The 22,801-nt window shown below is 38.8% G+C and overlaps 2 protein-coding genes across 2 annotated transcripts; one reads left to right on the top strand and one right to left on the bottom strand.

The window, feature by feature from the left end:
• Positions 1-1,527: 1,527 nt before the first annotated feature.
• znf644a (zinc finger protein 644a) lies at positions 1,528-13,832 on the top strand. The gene is made up of 6 exons (XM_058413607.1): positions 1,528-1,657; positions 4,271-6,638; positions 7,716-8,273; positions 10,008-10,133; positions 12,101-12,200; positions 12,598-13,832. The coding sequence occupies exons 2-6, from the start codon at positions 4,286-4,288 to the stop codon at positions 12,767-12,769; spliced, it is 3,309 nt and encodes a 1,102-aa protein (XP_058269590.1). The 5' UTR covers positions 1,528-1,657; positions 4,271-4,285; the 3' UTR covers positions 12,770-13,832.
• A 1,193-nt stretch (positions 13,833-15,025) lies between these two features.
• On the bottom strand, positions 15,026-21,627 carry lrrc8da (leucine rich repeat containing 8 VRAC subunit Da). Its single transcript, XM_058413608.1, has 2 exons — positions 21,371-21,627; positions 15,026-18,859 (listed from the first exon to the last, which is right to left on the bottom strand). The coding sequence occupies exon 2, from the start codon at positions 18,855-18,857 to the stop codon at positions 16,368-16,370; it is 2,490 nt and encodes an 829-aa protein (XP_058269591.1). The 5' UTR covers positions 18,858-18,859; positions 21,371-21,627; the 3' UTR covers positions 15,026-16,367.
• Between the last annotated feature and the right edge of the window lie 1,174 nt (positions 21,628-22,801).

Below are 22,801 nucleotides of genomic sequence, written 5' to 3'. Positions count from 1 at the left end.
GGGGGTGACATTTAAATATATATATATATATATATATATATATATATATATATATATATATATATATATATATATATATATATATATATATATAAACTGCACAATAAATAGACACCATTTTCAAATTTAACAACCATTTTTAAGTTTTGAGTGACTTGATACCTGTAACTTTTACAGTAGCTAGCTGACAACTCGAGATAGCTAGCAATAGTCATTAAAATGATTAATATTCACGTATTTACATATTTGCGCTAGAGTTGTGACACGATCTACATCTTGTAGAACGTAATATTGATTTATTATTCTTTAATACCCTAAGATTTTTTGTGAGAGTTTCTTGAAGATAGCTAGCTGAGGTAACCTACCTATTTTATATTAACTTATATTGATTGATTCGTCTCGTGACGCGATCTCGCGCCGCGCTATTTTTCTTTTGCTAGCTAGCAACGTTAGCTCGTATTATATCAAATTTTATTCGGTGGGGGGAAAAGTATTATTTTATTTCAGCCAAATTCTCATACAGTCTCAGTAGACATGAATGAATAGTCACAAACACATCACACAAGAACAGTTGAACGCTTTTCAAAATCGAGCCAAGGGGCGAGGTTGAGCTGGAAAGCTAGTGGCCGTATCCCAAACGGCTTCCTAGTGCACTCAATGTGACGTTCAAGCGGTTAGAGCTTACGCCCTGTGTAGTCAACCTTCACGAGAGGTCGGGATCCATTTGGGATACGGCCCGTGGGAAATTGAAAACAGGCTTTAGGAATGTACAAAAATATTGTTTTTTCAAGTGTTTCCCTGAATAATTAACAATTATCTTGTTAAATTAACATTATAGTATGCTGTAATTTTTGTCGTTTGGTAATAAAACAGATTTTGTAAACCATCTTTAAGGAGTTTGAAAAGATAAATAAACCATTCTTGACATAACTTTAAGAAAGGCATGTTATAAGCATTGTTTTGTACCTTATCCGATTGTATAATGTATATGTATACATACAATATTGCAAGGGACACGTTATAAAATCCTATGAATTCATTTCTACCTCACTTCAGTTTTTATCTTATTAAAGTCATATTCATGGTTAGCTAGCTAGGGGCACCGGCGAGTTCACGAGTTTTCACACCTAAAAAATACAACCGTCTTTGGCTTAATCACGAATTTATCACATCTCCAGCCTTAATATAACTTCACCACGTGTATTTAAGTCAGCTGATACATTTTTATTTAAAAAAGAAAACCCCAAGAAGAGAGCTTCTTTGTCGTATCATGTATTAGCCACACACTGGTCTCCACTCTCGACACCGATTTTTTGGTGCCAGCTATTTGGACTGTTCCACTTGTCTTTAGGTTATACCATGTCCATCATTGTCTGGAATTATACACCCTAATCGTATATTCTGTGTTTTTTTTACAAGTGGTGTGAAACGTTTTATGAACATACAAGTTACAGTTTTTCACTTCGCGTCTATTAAAAGTGAAAATGGCGTAGTTTTTACTTTAACATCCACACGCCTTCCCCCGCAAGGACGTATAATGGTATCGGCCGTGGACCATCGGCGCAAACATGGCGGCTTCGAAATGGATGGAAGGCATTTCAAAAAAATGAAATGATCTCACTTCGGTGTTATTGTTCTCGGTTTCAGCGACAGAAAGGTATGATAAAACAGCGATTTGAATCATTCTTTTACAGTGAGAAGATCCCTCTTTTTGCCTAGGTCCTGGGTTAAGCTGTTTTCTTAGCTTTGATATGGAAAGATAATAGGTGATCTTGCTACCTTGCTAACACTTTATTCACAGCATGCACTAGCAGAAGGAATAAAAACTAACTGATGTGTCTTAAGAGCATTTCAAGATGATCTCGTGCTTTTTTCAGACTTTTTGCATGCTCGGGGAATTGCATGGTTTAACGTGGTACAGGCTGCATGACTGGATCCTGTTCTACAAGATGGCAAATCTCACTTGATCAACAAGACATGCGATTAATGAGTACAATGTTCATGTTCCATCCTAATGCATCGTTATTTATCAGCCCCTTCGTGCACGTGCACTAAGTTTTTTAACTCCTCGTGACAGGGCATTTATGTCAGTGTGCCGTAAACTTTCCTTTTGCAGTCCTCTGTATATTTTTTCCACATTACAACCACAGTTGAGTTTTGAGTGAAGAGCACGAATGCATGGTATAATGCACGTTTCCTGATTCTGAGCTGGGTGTAAAACTCAAAATTGATTCATTTTCGGTAAAGTTTTTGCGTTGTCTAGGCTTTCTGTAGATCCAGGTACAAGAATAGTGCAGCGTTATCCTTAAAAATACTAAAACCACAAATACATCATGTTGATACAATTCCATGCATCAAAATAGCGTAAGAAAAACGTAAATTGTATTTTCATTTCGGTTTGTTAAAGTCGCTGCAAACACGATCTCGAAAGTGCGCACAATTCTGACCGTGTTATGATGTCACAACATGCGTCTAATGCGATTGTAATGATAATAAACCGCTCAAGATCTCTTATTATATATTACCTTATCAAGACCGAGGCAGATTGCACAGAGACATTTCCATGGCAACATAAATCCTCTCACTCAGACAAAAGCTTTATTCACACGGGATTAGCTTTACACGTGGAGCTGGGTAATGTGATCGTTTATCTGTGGGATATCTTCCGAATCCGTAATGTTAGTATTTCCTACGGTCTGAAAAGATTACCCCGTATTTTTTTCTTTCCTAACGTGAGCAGTAGCAACATTTGACCAAACTATGTTTGTAGCAGATTGTGATTGTAGCTAGCAGATTGTGCTGTATTCAAATTCAAATTTCTGTGGTGAAAGAGGTTCTGAGCGTTTTCATCAGTATAAAGATGCTCCAGGGAGTGTCACGATTTTTTGTCATCTGCCACAGAAAACAAAATGAGTTTAAAATGTGCAACAGTAAAGAATAGACCGCGTGCTGGGGAAGAGACGGGTACGGCCTTCAGATCTGTACATCATACATAGACACCAGCCCTATGACAAGCGCTTATAATAAATGACAAAAGCTAAATCAATTTTTTTTAAAGTGTACCTGGCATTAGCCAATGCTTTTGAGTGTGGCAACAGTCACAGAGCTCATGTATTCAGAAGGGGGTAGATAGCTCTTTCCTCCAGATGTGTTACCCTGCCCCATGACACAGCAGCAGTGGTTTGAAAAGATGCAGTTGGCTGGACTTCCCCTTCCTAGGTTGGTATCTGTTATGTGACAGAGGAGATCTAACAGGTTGGCATGAATTGTCAAAGACTAAGTTAAGGATATATGACAGCATAAAATTTCTAGTCTGAATGTAAAAGTGACATGATGCATCCCGGACAGCTGTAAAGAGCCCCCTAATCGACTGCATCAGTGCTCTCGCTGTTATCATTGTCTAACTGCCTGGAAAATGCACTGACAGTGAGCAAAAGCTAGCTTCACCACTAGGCGGATGGATAAATGTGATGCTCAAATACCAGATAAAAAGCAGCTGCTGATTTTAGCCAGAAATCAAACACAGCAGAAGACTGCTGTAGTAAACATGTATGACACCCTTCTTCCAGCGGAAGCGATGTAAGAAATCCGATCACAAGTGGTCAGTGGCCCGGTGTAAACCCCTCCGTGTTTCGGCTGTTCGCCTGTGATGGGATCCCTCAGGTCAGATGCTAATATCGGGTGTGAATATAGCCTAATTTATAGATATTTCTTATTCTATATGAATCCATTGCTGCAGACTTCCACTGAGAAGATACTTGCAGTTTGCCTGGAAATCTTGCTGACATTAATACATATCATTACACAGTCATAATTTTCGTCAGGTGAGTAATACTCGATAATGGCTAGAGATATTGTCACTGCGCTAGTGTCTAGGACATGAATCAACATATGTAACCAGTAGCAAGTAACTGGTCTTAGCAGATGGTTACTAAATAAGCTCGAATCAATCATGCATGCTAGCATGATCTTTAACAGTAGGCTAATAAAACAGTCAACAATAGGATGGTCTGTTAAAATGGAGTTACTGTCCCTGTGTTACTATAGAAACTTTACTGCATTAGAACTAGGATGTTAATATAAACCTGTGACCAATCACAATCCTGAACTCAGCAGTGCTGTGGGATATAATTCTAATGTTTCTAATTACTAAGAAATAAAATGTTACTTTGATCTATTATTGTAGAAAGGTAAAATTGGACCTTCATGCAATTTAAGTTCTGTTTTTTGTTTGTTTTTTTTGTATGTATGTTTGGATTTCATCTCCCAGACATAGTCCTGAGGCATGTCTGCTTTGAAGGAGAATACCAAGAAAGAGGAAAATGACCAGCCCATGTCGGAAATCTCTGGTCCTCTAAAAAGCAAGCAAGCGTTATCTGTATTAGAAGCATCAATGCAGTGCCCACAAGAGAACATGACACCAAACAGTGACCAAGCAGACCTTCTAAATCGTGTTGGTTTTATTGACTCCATTTGTGCTGATGGACCTGCCAAAGCTGCCTATGTCAATGGATCAGCTTCACCCAGCATTTCACAAGAAAAGATATTGGACATCTCCAAGAATGTACCAGGATTGCTGCCTAGGTCAATACGCACACACAATTCTACCAACACCACAACCGTCCAGTTAGAAGACCGCAATCTGCTTCGAAACGATGGAGAAATGTCCATAAGGCAGATGGTAACGGCTAAAGATGTGGAAAACCGAGGCATATGGGGCTTTGATGCGGATTCTCCAGAGAATTCGTTAGACAGTTATGATGACGGTGATGAACTTGAGTGGAATCCCCAGAAAGAGTTTATGAAGTTTCTGCTGAAGGACCAGGATTGTTCTGAAACTGAGCCTAAAATACCTGCTACTTCTTCTAGAAGAAAGTGTAAATTGGACAAAGTGGTGAAGGTAAATCCTCCAGAAATCTCAAAAAACGATCACATTGGAGAGGGCAGTAAAAAAGAAGCAGACCCTGAACCCAAACGATCCAAAATGCATTCACCAACATCAAACAAGTCCCAGTACTCCAACGGAACAGCAGTGGCCTTCAAACAACTTTTACAGAAACCAGCAAAAATTGGGAAGTATAGTCAAAAGCCTGGATATGTTCGAGAAAATCTGTCTAGAGATTCTGGCTTGGAGGAAGAGCCTGCATTATTTAGCAGCAATAGCAGTTCTCATTTACAAACACCCACAAAAAACTGTTCGAATCAAAAGCCATTCATATGCAAAGAGTGTGGAAAAGACTTTTATAATCACACTTCACTTTTGAAACACATAACTGTTCATCAGACCAACAGACATCAATTTGTTGAGGGAATTACAGGAACAGGTGAAATAACAAACGAGGGCAAAGACGCAAGGTTACAGTGTCCACAATGCACTTTTGGAACCAACTGCCCCAATACCTTTGTCCAACACGCAAAAACGCACGAGAAAGACAAGCGGTATTTTCCTTGTCAAAAGTGTAACTTCTTGGCAGCAAGTAAAAATGAGCTAATTGCTCATATGCTAAGCAAGCATCCCGTCACTGAAGCTCAACGTATGATACTCGGAAGAAAAGACGTACTACGGGGACAGAAAGTTGGTAAGTCGGATAGGAAGCCAAACTTGGTAAAGAATCATAAACTTTTGGATAAAGATTTGCTATTATTACACGTCTCAGAAAACAGCAACTGTTCATCTTCACCTGAGAGCGAAGACCAACAATCCGTAGCCGCCGAAGACTTGAACGGTCTTTTACAAACGGATAAACCAAAATCGAAAGACACTGCCGATGATAAACTAGACAAAAGCGAATCGAAACTTGACAAATCCATTCACACGCTAATATCCCGGAAGAGGACTTGTGACTCGGAAAGCAGTTCTACTCCAAACTTTGATGAAATTGGTTTTAGGGCTGGGAGTCCAGACCTCGATAAATGCTGCAATGATGATTCCCTCAATCCAGAAGAGGGCTCACCATCCCCTGCCAAGGGCAAGGGGGACCTATTTGCACTAAAGGACGACGACTTGGTTTGCACTCTTAAATCTGATGGCATTGGTCAAGGATTCAGCTATAATAATGACTGTTCTAAAGGAGAAAACTCGAGCACTAACCACAAGCACGTCCCCTCCGAGAAGCAAACCTTAAAGAAGTCCCCGTCCAAAAGAAAAATGTCCACTCCATTCCACAACCTACAAGGCCAAGATATTCTGATTGATTTCCCTAAATGCAGGCAAATCTTCCAGAAAAACTCTAATCTCTACCTTATTAAAAAATTTGATTCTAAAGATGATGCACATATCAGCAACAACACCTTTAAAAGCTTGCAGACCTCATGTGACCTTTCCAAGCAAGAGCCAGGTTTGCCACAGACAATTTCTATTAAAGAAGAATGCATGGAAACAGAAGTGTGTGGTGATCCTAGCGAATCAGATTCTCTGATGAAAAACGGGGACTTCAACGTCAACCTAAAGTCTTGCCCGTACTGCCCAGCTGTATTTCAGTCAGGGATCGGTCTGTCCAACCATATACGAGGGCATCTGCACAGAGTGGGCGTAAGCTATAAAGCACGTCATGTTGTATCTGTAGCCCAAGTGGCTTCTCAAGATAAAGTGCCTCCTGTTCGGCGAAGGATGGTAGCGATACCTCAAATTAAGACAGGTAAGCTTATCATTTAGTTCTTCCTTACTACTTTCTTTACCTAAGCTTTGCTCCATTAATTTAAACTACAGTTAAGTCCAAGACTTGAATCCTGTACAGCTGGACTATAATGGCCATACATATCTTACATACCATGCAGCAGAAACTTGCTTGCAAAGTCTTTCTCCATGCAAGGTACAAACGGGTGACCTTTTTGTGTTGCCCTAGTACCTTTTTTAACATAATTGCAAGGTCTCCCATGGTCTTTCAAGTACAAGACCTTTTGTTTTCTTAAATTATCAGGGGTTCAGTCTTACCCGCTGAGGGCCAGTGTGGGTGCAGGTTTTCCAATCAAGCAGGAGCCACACCTGGTTAAATCTGTTTAATCAGTTGATCTAGATAGACTCTGCTGCTTGGTTGGAATGAAAACCTGCTTCCACATTGACCCTTTCTGGGTAAGAATGGACATCCCTGCATAGTATTCTTGTTTTACAGTGCATTACGTTTGTTTGAACATTTCCTTTATGTCCAAGACTGTGTTAATGAATGGTATAATAGGACTGCTGTATTTGGCTAAAATTTGCAAAGGTCCAGCCACCTAAAAAGTTTTGGATATGCAATTAACATGACCAATTGGCAACCATTTACCTTTTAAGGTGTGACCAGTAGTGGTTAGTTTATGACTATAAAGATAAGGGGTATTGTTCTGTTTTCATGTTACCACTTTTTAGTATTGCCCCAGCATGTCAACTGATGAGATTTGAATCAGATGTTTAGGTGTAGGTTGTGAAGATTAGCCCATCCAGCCCCAGGAGCATTAGTGGGGTAACACACTGATGATGTCTGGCAAGAAGGCTTGGTCAAAGTTTTGTTTCAGTTCATACCGAAGGTGTTCAGTGGTGTTGAGTCAGAGTCAGGGCTATGTGCAGGACACTCGAGTTCTTCCACTTTTATTCCAACCTTCTGAAAATGCTGCAACAGACGATCTGTTTACAAAACCATTTAATTCATAACTTTAAAATAAACACAAAGTTAATGTCATGCTAATGATGTGATGGACATGTGCTCCTATGAGTTCTTTATTTCTTGTACTTACAGAGGTTGACTTTCCATTAACCGAGCAGGCTCCAGAGCCGAAATCGGAGCTCACATGCCCACTATGTAGGGAGTGGTTCGAAACCAAGACCGGATTATCCAATCATGTTCGGGGCCATCTGAAGAGGCTGGGGAAGCCATGCTCTACATCCACGACCAAATCACCCGTGCTCATCCTGAAGGAGCTGATGCGTGACAAGAAGCAGTTCCAGATCAAAATGCAGGCCCTTGAAAAGAAGTGCCGCTCGAGGAACTCTTTATATCCCTTCAAATTTAATAATGGTCTTATCATTTCGACAACGAAAGTGCAGCGTTTCGCTCAAGGCGTCAAGCGACACGGACACGTTTCCTCTAAATCTGCAGAGGAGAAGAAAAGGACAGAGAATCATAAAGATGCAACGAAAGGATCACCGTCCAGCGATCTGATAGGAATTCTAAAAAAGAGGAGAGCTCACGAGGAAGCCAAATTGAAAACCTTGCCCCAAACCGCTAGAAAAGCTCTTCTTGTTAACTCCGTTAAAGAGCGTGATCCATCCACACAGCTACCAAACTCCGTATCAGGTACTTCTTTTCTTTTATTTCTTTTTCTTAATTTGGAAAATCTTGCTAAAAGTTCATGCTAATAGATTTAACTGTGATAAACGCATGTTAAATAATGTGTAAATTTACTTTTTATTAAAGAAAACCTGTTATTGGTATTGTTTTTGAAATAAATGCATCCATGTATTTATTTTATCCTTGTTTAAAATGCAAATATTAGGACTCGGGTTCATCAACAGTTTTCAATCATTTCTATAGGAATGTAAAAAATTTATGAAGTTGAGCTGCGTGTCTTCAGTAAAAATACATTTGCATTTGTTTTTATTGCAAGTATTTGTTGATGTGGTGCATCGATTATCTAAAATCTATTTAAATTTATGCAAATGAAAGCGCTGCCAAGTTCTGCTATGAGTCCATGCAGTCAGAACTCTTAGTTTTAATAATAGCTTTAAAAACTTGTATTATTATTAATACAATACACATTCTGTGTAGTAAATAATAACAGAACCTGTATACACAATATTGACCTATATATGTGTGTGTGTGTATAGTATATATACACTATATATATATATATATATATATATATATATATAAATATATATATATATATATATATATATATATATATATATATATATAAATATATAGTATCTGTGTTTTGAAGCTAAACTGGACCGGAACATTCAGTAATATATTTCAGTAATTACATTTTAATTTTAAATTAAATTATAAATACAAACCTTTCGCCTTTTCAATCCAAACCCTCTAAGTATTGATGCTAAAGAGGCATGAATTAAATCATCTTCCGCTAATAATTACTTATTTATTTAATTTATAATTTGATTATTTATGTCATTCTGAATTAAATATATGAAAGTGTCAGCAAAAATGAAGGTTTTATTCTTGAAATTCAAGAAAGACACAAGGAAGATAAATTATAATAAAAAAAGGTAAGCTTTGTAACTGATAATTTTTTTATAGTGTTGTTATTATTAATAATAAAGGTTTTTAATAAAGGTAATATTAAAACTGCAAGTGCTGCAAGAAATAAACAGGATATTCAGGCTAAAGTGCATAAATCTGTCTATAAACTGTGACTCGGTAATTCATTTCGTTCTTATTTATTCCTGTTTCACTGAAAACGTGAATTTTATTCCTACAAAATCTTGTTACAAAAAACATTTTGAAAATTTTTGTGAAATTTAGAAACAAGTACAGGATGATAAGTAATTTGTGGTGATCCGATTTGAACACTTTTTAATTAATTAACATTTCTGGCATCCAGAATGACTTGGATTTTTTTTTTTTTAATACAACTGTGGGTTAAGGGCCTTGCTTGGTTGACAGGGGATTCGAACTCACAACCTTCTGATCATTAGTCAAATGTCTTAACCACTAAGCTACCACATTCCCTACAGGCCCTAAAAAATAAAGTTCTATGATTTTTTCCCCCTTATATTACCATTATATTACCGATTCTATAATCGTGTTAATTTCTATAATCGACCAGACTGTGGTCATGTGACTGTTACATCACAGACAGTTGACCGAGAAATTTCTACAGTAAAACGTAAATTTGATTGCAGTTCTGTTTTGTGGAATTTAGATTAACTGTACATTTTATTAAATAAAAATTATTTGCAGGACCAATAAAGTGTAATTCTCTGGAACAGTAACAGAAATGAAATCATTTATCTCTAATGCAAGAATTGAGCTATTTTTTCTAATGATCTGACTCTCTTTCTGTTTCAGAGAAAAGCGATCTAAACCGAAAAGTTTGTGTTCACTGTAATGCCACGTTCCACAGTGGAGTTAGTCTCTCCAATCACTTGCGAGCTTACGCACGCCGAAAAAGAAACGCACTTTTGGAAGGAACAAGTGAGTCCTTTTACGTATTATTTTTGCCAAATCTCTTTGCATTAAAACCACCACTGCATGTGAAACTCACTAGAGTTTATTGGTTTATTGTTAGCGATACGGTTCACTTTGAATAAAGTCTCACCGATGGATCTCGAACAGGTCTGAGATTTGAACTCACAACCTTCTGGTTACAAACACAGACAGTAGAAGATACGTCCAAATCTTTAGATTAACAGGATTTCTGAACAATGTTTTAGATCATCTCTATTGGAATATAAACAATTTATGAAGTTGAACTGTGTGTTTTTAGTCAATACATTTGCATTTGTTTTTATTACAACTGTTTGTTGATGTAGTACATCGATTATCTAAAATATATGTAAATTTATGCAAATTAAAGTGCTGCCAAGTTCTATTATGAAACCATGCAGTCAGAACTTTTATTATTAATAATAACTCAGGACAGGACTGAGTTCAGATCCCGGCGGTTAGCGGATGTGAAGGCGGTTAACAGACGAGCGCTAACTCTGACTCCACGCTTCCTCTCTGTTCTCATGTACAACAGAAAAAATGGTCTTGAAGTGAGGTTTCAGTGCTGTAGTTTATGTTCACAGCCTCCTGAAGACTGAATGCAATGATGTTTTTGTCCCCATGTGGTACAAACCCTCATTTTAGGTCTAATTTTCTATAGATGAAAGTGTGAATTAATTCTTATTTTTCATTACATATATAATCACTTTAATATTACGACATGCATGAGGTGCGTGCCAGAGTTCCAGCCTGTCCACAAAACTGTAGGGTGATTTTAAAACATTTTACTTTGGTCATTTTAATTAGAATATACATGAATATTAAATATACAAAAAAAAAGAAAATACACAGATTATAGAAATTTATTTCCTCTTAAGATTTCTAAATTTTTCTAAACAATTAAAGCTGAGCGATTTTTTAGACTAATAATCTAAAACAGACACAGTAATAACTACAATATATGTTCATTTATAAATTAATTTATAAATGTAAAGAAAATAAACATGTATACATAGTAATATTAGATACTTTTGTTTGTTTTACAGTAAAATTTAGATTTTAGAACATTTTAAATGCATTATTTAAAACTGGGATTATTGGTAAGTAGAGGTGAGAAAGTGAGTCTGTATCCTGAAGGTAAACACAGGTAAACTCCTCTGAAGTCACAGGCCACAGAAACATTAGCCGCAGTGTAGCTGATACAGTGACATGAGCAGAGAACCTGCTGGAGAACCTGCTGCACTTCGATTTCTTTGTTCTGTGAGGTAAAACACAGTGCTTGTGGCTCTAATGAGTCAAAACACAGTGCTCTGGCCCTTAGTGAAGTAAAACGCAGTGCCCTGGCCCTTAGTGATGTAAAACGCAGTGCCCTGGCCCTTAGTGATGTAAAACGCAGTGCCCTGGCCCTTAGTGATGTAAAACGCAGTGCCCTGGCCCTTAGTGAGGTAAAACGCAGTGCCCTGGCCCTTAGTGAGGTAAAACGCAGTGCCCTGGCCCTTAGTGATGTAAAACGCAGTGCCCTGGCCCTTAGTGAGGTAAAACGCAGTGCCCTGGCCCTTAGTGATGTAAAACGCAGTGCCCTGGCCCTTAGTGATGTAAAACGCAGTGCCCTGGCCCTTAGTGATGTAAAACGCAGTGCCCTGGCCCTTAGTGATGTAAAACGCAGTGCCCTGGCCCTTAGTGAAGTAAAACGCAGTGCCCTGGCCCTTAGTGATGTAAAACGCAGTGCCCTGGCCCTTAGTGATGTAAAACGCAGTGCCCTGGCCCTTAGTGAGGTAAAACGCAGTGCCCTGGCCCTTAGTGAGGTAAAACGCAGTGCCCTGGCCCTTAGTGAGGTAAAACGCAGTGCCCTGGCCCTTAGTGAGGTAAAACGCAGTGCTCAGGGCCCCTAAAGACAAAACCTAAACTAAACATATTGTATATTTTTGTAAATATCTCGTTATTTTCTTTTTAAGCTTATGACTGTAAGAGGAAGCAGAGGTCACGGTCTGGGTCTAAGAAGAAAACTCATCCGTTGCTACACACTCCAGAGGAAATTTATAGACTCACCTGCAGGTACTGTGGATGATGATGATGATTTACATGAATGTATTAAGAACATGTGTTAACCTCTAATAGATAGATAGATACTTTATTCATCCCAAAGAAAGATTTTTTTTCATTTTTGGAAATTTACAAAAATGATTAAAATAAACTACCTCACAGTGAAACAACAAGCGTAATAAAAGTCATGTATTAGTGAAGCTAACCGCTAAAACCATCACCACAGTTATTTTGGCAAATGTTACAATCACAATTAATCTGTCAGCCTAAGAACATTTCAAATCTAACCTCAGAATCAGAGGAAATGTTTTTTATGTCATTTAGTCTATAGAAACTATAACCCAGATGATTAGAGAGAATTTGTTATAAATATTTACGGCCTTTTCCTGTGTTCTTTGTCTTGCTGCAGGTTTTGTGATCTGGTCTTCCAGGGCCCGCTCTCGGTGCAGGAGGACTGGGTGAAGCATCTACAGAGACACATCATGAACACGGCGGTTCCGCACACGGGCGCGGCCATGGTGGAGGTCACCTGCTTTCCGAGAGACACAAACGCACACACGCACCCACAGACGTCCTCATGAAGCCGGACGACCCGAGCGGCGTTCGCAAGCGACTTTTTTTTTTAATTTTTACCTCCGCTGGAGTTTCTACGTGTCGAGGAACGAGTGGATGATTTTTTTCCAGTCATCAGCTCGCGGTGATGTTCAGCTCTTTAACACGACCCTTTTTTATATAGCGTTACATCGTCCTGGTATTTTATAGGACTCATTTATTGATAATATTCTGATTTCAGTGGCGACCAAGACACCAAAACACAACTGTTACCTCAGACGCTTGACATACGGTGGGTTTTATTTAAGGAATAAAGAAAAGGGAAAAAAAAAAGCGCTACGAAACCTGTATGAATTTTTACGCGGTTACATTTTTTTAAAAAAATAAATAAAAAAAATTCAGACTTCTGACCCGGTTTAAACCTTTTAGCCCTTACACTCGTCGAACACGTATGGTGCAGGTGTATAAAAATAAATAGTAGATATATTTCCATATTACAGTTTTGTTTTTTTGTTGTTGTTTTTTTTTAGAATTCTTAAGATTTATGAATAATGTGAAATATAAAAAAAAAAAACTTGTCACTATATTTTTTAGTGAGTTATAACTAGACATGTGCTGATGATAAAGAGCTGCCGGATATATTATCACTATTCATAAAATTATCATAACAGATTTTTTGTCCCCTGAATAATGAGCTAGACAAACATTTACAGAATTTTCCACAAATTTAGTTTTTATAGCTGTAGACTGATTTACGTTAAATATTGTGATGTAACGATTATCGGCACATTCCTAGTTATGACCCTACAGGGGTTTTTATTTTTTGTTCTGTTCTTTTTTTTTTTGTCTCCGACTCGGCTCGCGCTCGTCTCATCCCCTCGTTTGGATCATCGTCCATGACTCTGTAACGTAAAACCTTCTGCCATTTGTGCTGGAAAAAAAGGAGCCGTCAACTGTTACTCGTGTTCGGTTAATTTTTACTGTTATTTTTTTATTATGAACAATTTTAAATAATTTATGTTGAAATGTAAATGTTGAAAGATTTTCCTTTTTTTTGTTTTGTCGTGAGGAATAAAAAGAATTTTTCAATGTTTTCTGCTTACTGGACGTAAAACAGTCATGGTGTGAGCTTGAATCATCCCATAGCTCTGATTGGTCGGAACATTTGCTTCTTCTAATACCTTCTTGCTTCTATAGTAACCGCTGGTTCACAGGGGCATGTACAGTACATGCACATGATACGGTGAAGTATTCCAAAGGAAGCCGTTCATTTAATGTTTATAGAAGCTGTCATTTTCCACTGGTGAGAGTATTTATAGCTAGGGTATAACCGTTATAAAGTAACCTGATCTTCCAGCTGTTCAACAATCTTAAATAAATTCTAAATAATATTTTTTGGAACATTGCTCTGGTTTAACCTGTCCAGGGTGTACCCCTGCCTTTTCGCCCAATGTGTGCTGGGATGGGCTCCAGCAGATCCCCGTGACCCTAATTAGGGATAAGGCGGGTGTGGACAATGGATGGATGGATTGCTCTGGTTTAAGAGGAATGAAACACTTGGGGACATGCTGTTAAAGAAAACTAATCAACTTTGGGGTGATAACAGAAACCTCATAATATTTACATAGAACAACATGACACAAAGTGTGTACATATTTGCCATAACTAGCAGTTTAGCACATCACACCTGAAAACAAGCCGTTATTTGTGTGTATGATTAAAGACACAGATGGAACTGAATCAGAAACTTGTTCGTTTGTGTAGTTCAGTTTGTCAGTTTAGTGATAAGAAGCCTGTAGTGGTATTTCACTATAAGACGTTCAGTAAAAGGGCCTGGGTCTGAGAATCCTGAGTTCCGGGAGGGGAAGAAAGGGTTTCCTGCCCTGCTGCACCACGCTAGTTGTTTCCTGCCATGTTTCCGTTAAAGAGCTGGTAATGTTTGAGCAGCAGTTTGTGTAACACTCCTGTGTTCAGTTATCTGTTCAGACGATATCATTAAGAGGTTCAATGAGCTGGTCCTGTTCTTTCTTCTTCTTTTTTTCTAAAAGTTGTAGCTAAAATCAAACCCGAATTCTTAAATATACAACAAACATAAACACAGCCTTATAAGGCGATTCCTAGGAGTGTAAAAAGCCATGTTTTCACTCTGTGACTTCTCCAGCTTCTGATGTCCTCTTTATCAGCTGCCACCAAAGTCGGAGAAGTGTCAGAGAAGTTCATACGCTCTTAAAGATAATCTACACCGAGCTGTGTGGGTGAAGAAAAAGTCATAAAGAGACGTAATAAAAAGTTGTAAAAAGCACTGCACTTAGATTTTAATTCACAAATCATTCTAACATGGCAGGTTCAACATGTACAATAATCCTTAATCAGAACTGCACCATTTTATCATCGCACAATTTAACACAAAATATTGTGATTTTTATCAAAATGACAGATTTTCCTCAGATTCGGGTCGAGACCCTCTTCTGTTCAGGTGTGTGGACATGAATACAGCTCTTATAAACAGTCATTACAGATGTTTATTAAAAGAAGAAACCTGTGCTTGTGATTTTACCAAATCAAGTAGATTTACACACAATAAAAGCACAAAAAAAATTAGGAATCTTTTTTAAAAAAGCCACAAAATCAAGCTCTTTTGGCTGCAACACTCACAAAAAACTCATTAAAATCCTGGAAGGACTGATAAACAATTTAAAGCAGCATTTTAGCGAAAAATCTAAACATACACAATTCTTTACTTCATCCCAAATGCAGATATATTTTGTATCATTTGTTATTATTATTATTATTGTTATTATTATTATTATCATGGGAACTTATTTGGGTGCCAAACTGTTTGATGTTTTTAAGTAAGATATAAAGAGCTGTGTGCTGCTGTTACAATAAAACAATAAGAGGGTGTGGTGATAGGCGGAGTGAATTATTTACTTATAAAATTGTGTACATTTGATTTTTCACTGAAGTACTTTGTAAAGAAAAATACTTCTATATATATAAAAAATAATAATAATAAAACAGATTGGTGAGATAAGACATTTTCAATGCAGAATTCACAGGAAGTGCTGACCATCACCAGCCAACTTCAGATTCAATTCCTCTGTGTGCAGCAAGTAAAGTAAACTGGCTTCAACAAGACAGGAGTCGATATTCGGTTAGTCACCTGGTAGAAACTATACAATTTTAACATCAGCAAGTGTGGGATATGGATCTCATTTATCATCAATCTTCAGTATCTTGGTAGTGTCAGAGATGCCAACAAAAAAAGAATTCTAGCCATTGGAGAAAACAAAACCTCACATGGTGCATGGTGGAGGATGTGATGGCATGTGATGGATGTGAAGTTTTTTCTGATTTTCAGATATGTGCAAAGCCACTGCTTTTTTAAACAAATAAATAAACCCACAGTCCCATGCATTTATTATCTATTTCGAGAGAAAGTCTGTAAGAAGAATTAATAACCAGAAGCAAGGGAAGCATGCCTCTTTTACACCTTGTGTCCTTTCCCCTTCAGTGAATTCGATTCTCTGCCTGCTGAGTTTTATAAACGTTTAGTGAAAACACTGCTTTAGATAAAATCAAAACAACTTTAGCAAGGGAGTAACAAGGGGTCAGGAAATGAATAATCTACACTGTAAATGTTGGCGCCTCTGTCATACTCTCTTTTACCTCAATCGGAAGCATGTCAAAAAGGTGATCCTCCACACTGAATAAGCTTTTATTGAGATGCCGACATTGACTGAGTTGGTACGGAAGGTGATCCAAGCAGTTCCCTTTCACGTCCAGTTGAAGTAGTTGCGTTAACTGTCCGATTGATTCAGGAAGGACGGTGATGCTGTTGTTGCCCACGCAGAGGACTTTCAGTTTGGTACATCTGAACAGCTGTTTGGGAAGAACCTCCACCTTATTCCCTGTGATATCAAAGTGCTGTAGGTTCTGGAGAAGTCCCACTTCGACTGGAATAGATGAAATGGAGTTGTAGCCGAGATCCAGGTACCTGAGTTTGGGCAGGTAAAACAGTGCGGCTGGAAGAGTCTCCAGCTTGTTGTAGGAGAGGTAGAGTGACTCAAGGTTCTTCACCTGATTTATGTTTGGTGGAATATCGATGATCTTGTTGTGCCACAATTTGAGGCACGTCAGTCTCTTCAGGTGCTGAAAGCTGATGACTTCTTCGATGGTCCGGAAGCTGTTGGATTTCAGATCCAATTCTTGCAGGTTTGTCAAGCTGAAAATGGCATGAGGGATCCTCTCCAGGTCACAGTGATGGAGCTCCAGCTCACGCAAGCTCGTCATCTTCTTAAGACTGCTCAGTACCAGCAATTTAGTCCCATCATTGTGCACCACCAGCTTGATGAGGTGTGGAGAGAGATCTGTGAGGTTGTTGGGTATTTTGTTGAGGTTGCTTTTGAAATATAATGTCTTTAGGTGCCTTAAATCTTTCAGGGATTCCAAACCAATCATTTTATTGTGTTCCGAGTTTAAGCTACCAATCAGGTACAGTTCCCTGAGGCTCCTCAACAGATAAACCCATGGAGGGATTTCTGTCACATCGGTAAACTTTACATGAAGGCACCGGAGGTGATCTCGGAGGAAAGTGAAACCGGTTTGTTCCACCTTGGCAGGACAGTTATAGAGATGAAGTTCTTGTAAATTGGTCATCTGGGAAACCTTGGCTGAAATCCGGACCTCAGGGATGAGTTCTAGCTTAAGGACTTCAAGCTCGCTGAGATCGAATACAGCATTGGGCAATCCTGAGAGCATGAACAAGTGCAACTCCTGCTTGTCTTGGGCATTGCAGGTTACATGCTGACGCAGTTTCTCTAGTGTCCATTCGTGATTGAGGCTAATTTCTCGAAGCTTGTTCTCACTGACCTCTGATAGAAAAATCCCAAATCGCTTGGAGTGTAACTGGTCATACTGGTCGACCATATGGAGGAGGAAGGCAAAGTCGTTTTTTACATCAGGGATGTCGCTGAAGCTGCTTTCCTCTCTGACTTTTTCAAATGAGTATTCCTTGAGCGAACGTCGGAAAAGCCAGAAAAGTGCATACAGGCAGATGAGGCAATAAAGTCCGATTATAGCCATGAAAGTGAAAAGGAGCTTTCTTAGCATGAAGGCCATATTGTGGGTACAGAAAAATCTATCATATCCGGTTAGGTCCTCGATTTTGGGTTCACATATATGACAGAAATTGATTTCTGCAGCAAAAGTTGATGTGTAACCCAGGATAACGATCAGCTTGAGTGCTTTGATGGAAGTCTGCACCACATAGAGTTTGTAGATGAAGTCGCTGTCCTCAACATGTGCTCGGAAAGTCCGAACCTTCTCGAAAAGTGCCTTGGCTTGCTCACCATCTTTTTTGTCCAAAATGGTCATACTTGGACCTTCAGGAACAATCTTCTCAGCGGAGAACTTCACACTGTTGTTTCCTAACATTGGATGGGATGAACTGGTGCTGTCCTCTTGAGTATCTGAGTACAGTGACTTAGGACCAGACTGACCAGCAATAAGTCTCTGCTTGTTTTCTTCAGAGTCTTCGCATGCAGTTTCAGACAGCGCCTTTGTGGTCCAGGGCGATTCAAAGCACCTGCCGAGGATGGACACGAAGTGCTCGATCTTTGAGCTGGTCTTTGGGTATTTGAACCAAAAGTTGCTGCTTACCATCAACACAATGGTGTGTATCAGGACAAGGTAAGGAAAGTACTTTGAGTACCAGGGCAAGGCAACATGGTAACACATCTGGTTGACAAAAATGTACTGCTGAAAGTCCAAATTTGTTTTGTGTCCTTTGGGTTGAGGCTCAGCGCTGATGCTGATTTCATTCGCTGCATTGTCCGGAAGATCCCGAGTGGCTACAGGTGCAGTTCCTAAAGCTGATGTGGAGCTGTCCACTGGCTGAGGTGTTGTGTACGAGTTTGTGTTTGATGCCTTATTGCTGTCCTTTAGAATGGGAAGACAGGCCATGTGATCTTTGGTTAACTGCATCGTTCCAGCAAAGATGGCTAACATCAGCATGACGAAACCCAGATAATCCATGAAGACATCCCACCATGGCTTCAGTATTCGATACGTGGGCTGGATGTCATTAAGAGACGCCACTTCAGTCAGGGTAAACATCTCTAAAAAAACAAAAAAAACAATCACAAATTTGAATCAATTCTTCATCACAGTTCCTCAGTGCTGTGTTCAAAAATAAAACTAAGAACAATCACGCGTGCTAGTCTGAACCTTTTCCAAACAAATGAAACTTCATCTGATTATATTAAGTCATAATATGATATTATGGGGAAATAATGACGTCTTGCAGTACATTTCAGTGAGAGGTTAAGAAATAATGCTGTAATATCTACACAACAACTTTTTTTTTCCTTTTACAACTTGTGGTTTAGAGCTTCTGTAATCTACCACTGAGAACTGCAGAGAACACTCAAGCGAGCATGCTCTGATGTCTAGTGCACTGCAGAAACATGTTGCTGAAGTCCTCTGAGGTCACATGAGCAGCTCAGGTGATTTCTCAACAGCACAAATGCAATAAACTGTATTTCCTTGCAGCACATTACACTGTTTACAATAATCCTGGACCACTGTCACGCTAAAAAACTAGCAGTGAAACGGACGTCTGAAGAACCTGCTGGAGAACACAAAGAGATGATTCTACTTCAGTTTTTCAATATGAAAATGCTATTATTTACAGTAACTGGAATAAAAATAACAGTAATAATAATAATAATAATAATAATAATAATAATAATAATAATAACAATAATAACAGTGGAAGCAGCAGTGAGAGAACGTTGTTGTGTTTTGCAGCACTGAAGATGTTCAGTTCTCATTTAGTGCTTTACACAGTACCAAGGAAGTGTGTGAAGACACCCGGTGACATCCTGAATGTTTTTAACATCCTGGACACAAGTTCCTTGTATAGTTCACGTACATCGACGAGTTACACCAGCACTTTCTTTACAATTATTGGTCTGAATTTGTGATCGAAGTCTTTTTACACCAAAATGTGAACTTTAGTTGTATATTAATGTGCTCCTTCGGATATGTTAGTGTTTCTATAGCAACAGCTCACTCTGTGGGATGTTTACAGTGGACACTGAACATGAACAACTCTTTGTTTTAATGTTTTGTTACATAAAAGACGTAAAATCGTTGATGTGGTGAAGTTGAGACATGTTTATGTAATGTTTATGGAAGGATTATCCAGTGCAACATTCATCTTTTTCCATCTATACGTTTTTCAGTTCCTCAGTAATACATCAAGCTGCGTTTTTTTTGAAGGTTTAATCATTTTAACTCTAATTTTAAATAATTAAGGTGAGGGAATGACTGTTTACACCTGCTATAACATAAGTGAGAACTCGAACTAACTTGATGTTCTGCGACAATGTAACTTTAATCAGATAAAAAAGTGAAATATTTTGTTTATTAATGAATTGTAATAGGAATCTATGTTAACGTACTGTTGAAGCATAAAGTCTAACTGTGGTTTCATCTCATTCTGCCAAAAGATAATGCTTTAAAGGATGCAGCAGAGATGGATGATGAATGTAATCAAACTTACATACGCCGTATATCATGAGTGACATGTGGAAATGATACAGAGGACTGAAGGCTGTATGACTGTTAACCAAGAGACAAATTACAACCTGTCATGTGTGTGATATTGTTCCATATGTGGAAATGAGTAATGATGGATTCCAGATTATTGTTGTGAGTCATGATGGATAGATGGAAGAAATGACAGAGGGTGAGTGAGAGAGAGAGAGAGAGAGAGAGAGAGAGAGAGAGAGAGAAAGAAAGAGAGAGAGAGAGAGAGAGAGAGAGAGAGAGAGAGAAAGAGAGAGAGAGAGAGAGAGAGGAAGTGTGGAAATTTGAAATGACTGAAGTGAGATAAAATTGGGTGGAGAAAAAAAGATTAAAGTGTGTGTGTGTGTTTGTGTGTGTGTTTGTGTGTAAATGTGATGTTAAAGCTGTTAAGTGTAAGAGCTGATAATATAACATCAGTGTGTCTGTACAGAACCATGCAGCTCTTCACACTTACACTCACACACTGCTGTAGGATCTCTATAGTTACTGAAAGAGGAGAAGTGGCTACACACACACACACAGAGAGAGAGAGAGAGAGAGAGAGAGAGAGAGAGAGAGAGAGAGAGAGAGAAGCTTTATTTACGATCAAACCTATCAGATATTACTACACTTGTGGGGACTTTTGGTCCTCATCAAGACATATAAGGCACACACACACACACACACACACACACGCGTTAAAATTTGACTGTTGGTAATAATTGCACTTCTCCTTTAAGGACATACAAATCACTGAATGTTATGTATTGTTATAATTTGCCATAACATTTATTTGCCGTTAGTGTAACTGATCAGTGCACGTGCCTGATCAATCCGCGTGCTTATTTATTTATTTATTTTTGGGATGACGTTTTATCGAATACGCATCATAGATCTTAAAGACTTTGACTTACATCAGCACATTAAATCTGTTTCATAATTTATCAGGTTTAGAGGTTAAATGTTCAGTTTCGTTTGGTAGTCCTATCGAGCTCGCGTGCACCAAGCTGGCTAAAAAGAATAGCAAGCTCGGAAAGCGCCAGAAACAGGAAACTTACCGTCTCTGGTGTCGCTTCCTGCTGTCACGTTACACAACTGCGACCCAAACCGCTTTACCGCCGAACTCAGAGCGTGAGAAGGTGGAGAAAAGTGGAACGGATCTACTGCAGGTTCTGCGTGGAACCATTTCCCTCACAATTACACACACACACACACGCACACACACACACACACGGTTACAAAGTGCCCACGAGCCCTGGCTCTGTGTGAGCGCGCCGTTGCACTCGCGCGCTTGTGTGTGTGTGTGTGTGTGTGTGTGTGTGACAGTAGTGGATGATAAACAGAGTTCAACGTCCAAACGCGCCTGAGGGAAGAGGGTGTGCAGTGCACAATGTCAGAATTAACACCTGACGAGCGGAATTAATATTCTATAGGGCTGAATTAACACTTTCATGGCTGAATTAATGTTCAATAGAGCTGAATTAACACTTTCAGAGCCGTTTAATATTATACACACCTGAATTAACACCTACAATGATTACTAACTACACAAAGACTAAACAGCAATAAATGTAAAGACTAAAGTGTAAATATAAATGATCAGTTTCATCACAGTTGGATGAATAAACAAACTCTAGTTTTCAATATTTACTCAAAATTCTAACACTAATCCAGCACTGATTGTTAGTCTTATTTCAACGCTGTACCTATTTTTTCTGTCAGTACAACAATCTCGAGGTTATTTAACACTCTAAATGTAAATGTAGGTGTTAATTCAGCACTGGTGGTGTTTACTAAACTTTATCTGTGTTAATTCCACACACCAGTAGGTGTTAATGAGGAGAATTGGTACAGGATTAGTCATGTGGGTGTGTTTGGAGGATTAGATGTGTAGATGTTATTTGACACGGAAAGAGTTCAGGACTATTTACTGAGTTAGTGTTTACGCACTATAAGTGTTTGTTATAATAAAAAGCAAATAAGTATAAATGTGTTTATTGAATCATTAATTTCCTAAAATGTAGAAGTTAATTCTACACTGCATGTGTGATGTCAAATACACCAATCAGCCATAACATTCTGAGCAGTGAGAGGTGAAGTGTATAAGACGAGATCTCCTCATCATGGCACCTGTTAGTGTCAAAGTTGATGTTAGAAGCAGGAAAAATGGACAAGTGTAAGGATTTGAGCGAGTTTGACGAAGGGCCAAATTGTGATGGCTAGACCACTGGATCAGAGCATCTCCAAAACTGCAGCTCTTGTGGGGTGTTCCTGGTCTGCAGTGGTCAGTATCTATCAAAAGTGGTCTGAGGAAGGAACAGTGGTGAACCGGAGACAGGGTCATGGGCAGTCAAGGCTCATTGATGCACGTGGGGAGAGAAGGCTGGCCCGTGTGATCCGATCCAACAGATGAGCTACTGTTGCTCAAATTGCTGAAGAAGTTAATGCTGGTTCAGTCAGAATACACAGTGCAGGACAGTTTGTTGCGT

The sequence above is a fragment of the Hemibagrus wyckioides genome, linkage group LG17, assembly GCF_019097595.1.
Source record: "Hemibagrus wyckioides isolate EC202008001 linkage group LG17, SWU_Hwy_1.0, whole genome shotgun sequence".
Taxonomy (NCBI): domain Eukaryota; kingdom Metazoa; phylum Chordata; class Actinopteri; order Siluriformes; family Bagridae; genus Hemibagrus; species Hemibagrus wyckioides.
Note: the sequence above shows the minus strand (reverse complement) of the source record. Positions and strands in the feature narration are given on the sequence as shown.

Bases quoted from the DNA above. Each gene is read 5' to 3' on its own strand.
- znf644a (XM_058413607.1), top strand. From the start codon at position 4,286: ATGTCTGCTTTGAAGGAGAATACCAAGAAAGAGGAAAATGACCAGCCC. The intron at 8,274-10,007 runs GTACTTCTTTTC...TTTCTGTTTCAG, and splicing joins GCTACCAAACTCCGTATCAG to AGAAAAGCGATCTAAACCGA. The intron at 10,134-12,100 runs GTGAGTCCTTTT...TTTCTTTTTAAG, and splicing joins CGCACTTTTGGAAGGAACAA to CTTATGACTGTAAGAGGAAG.
- lrrc8da (XM_058413608.1), bottom strand. From the start codon at position 18,857: ATGTTTACCCTGACTGAAGTGGCGTCTCTTAATGACATCCAGCCCACG.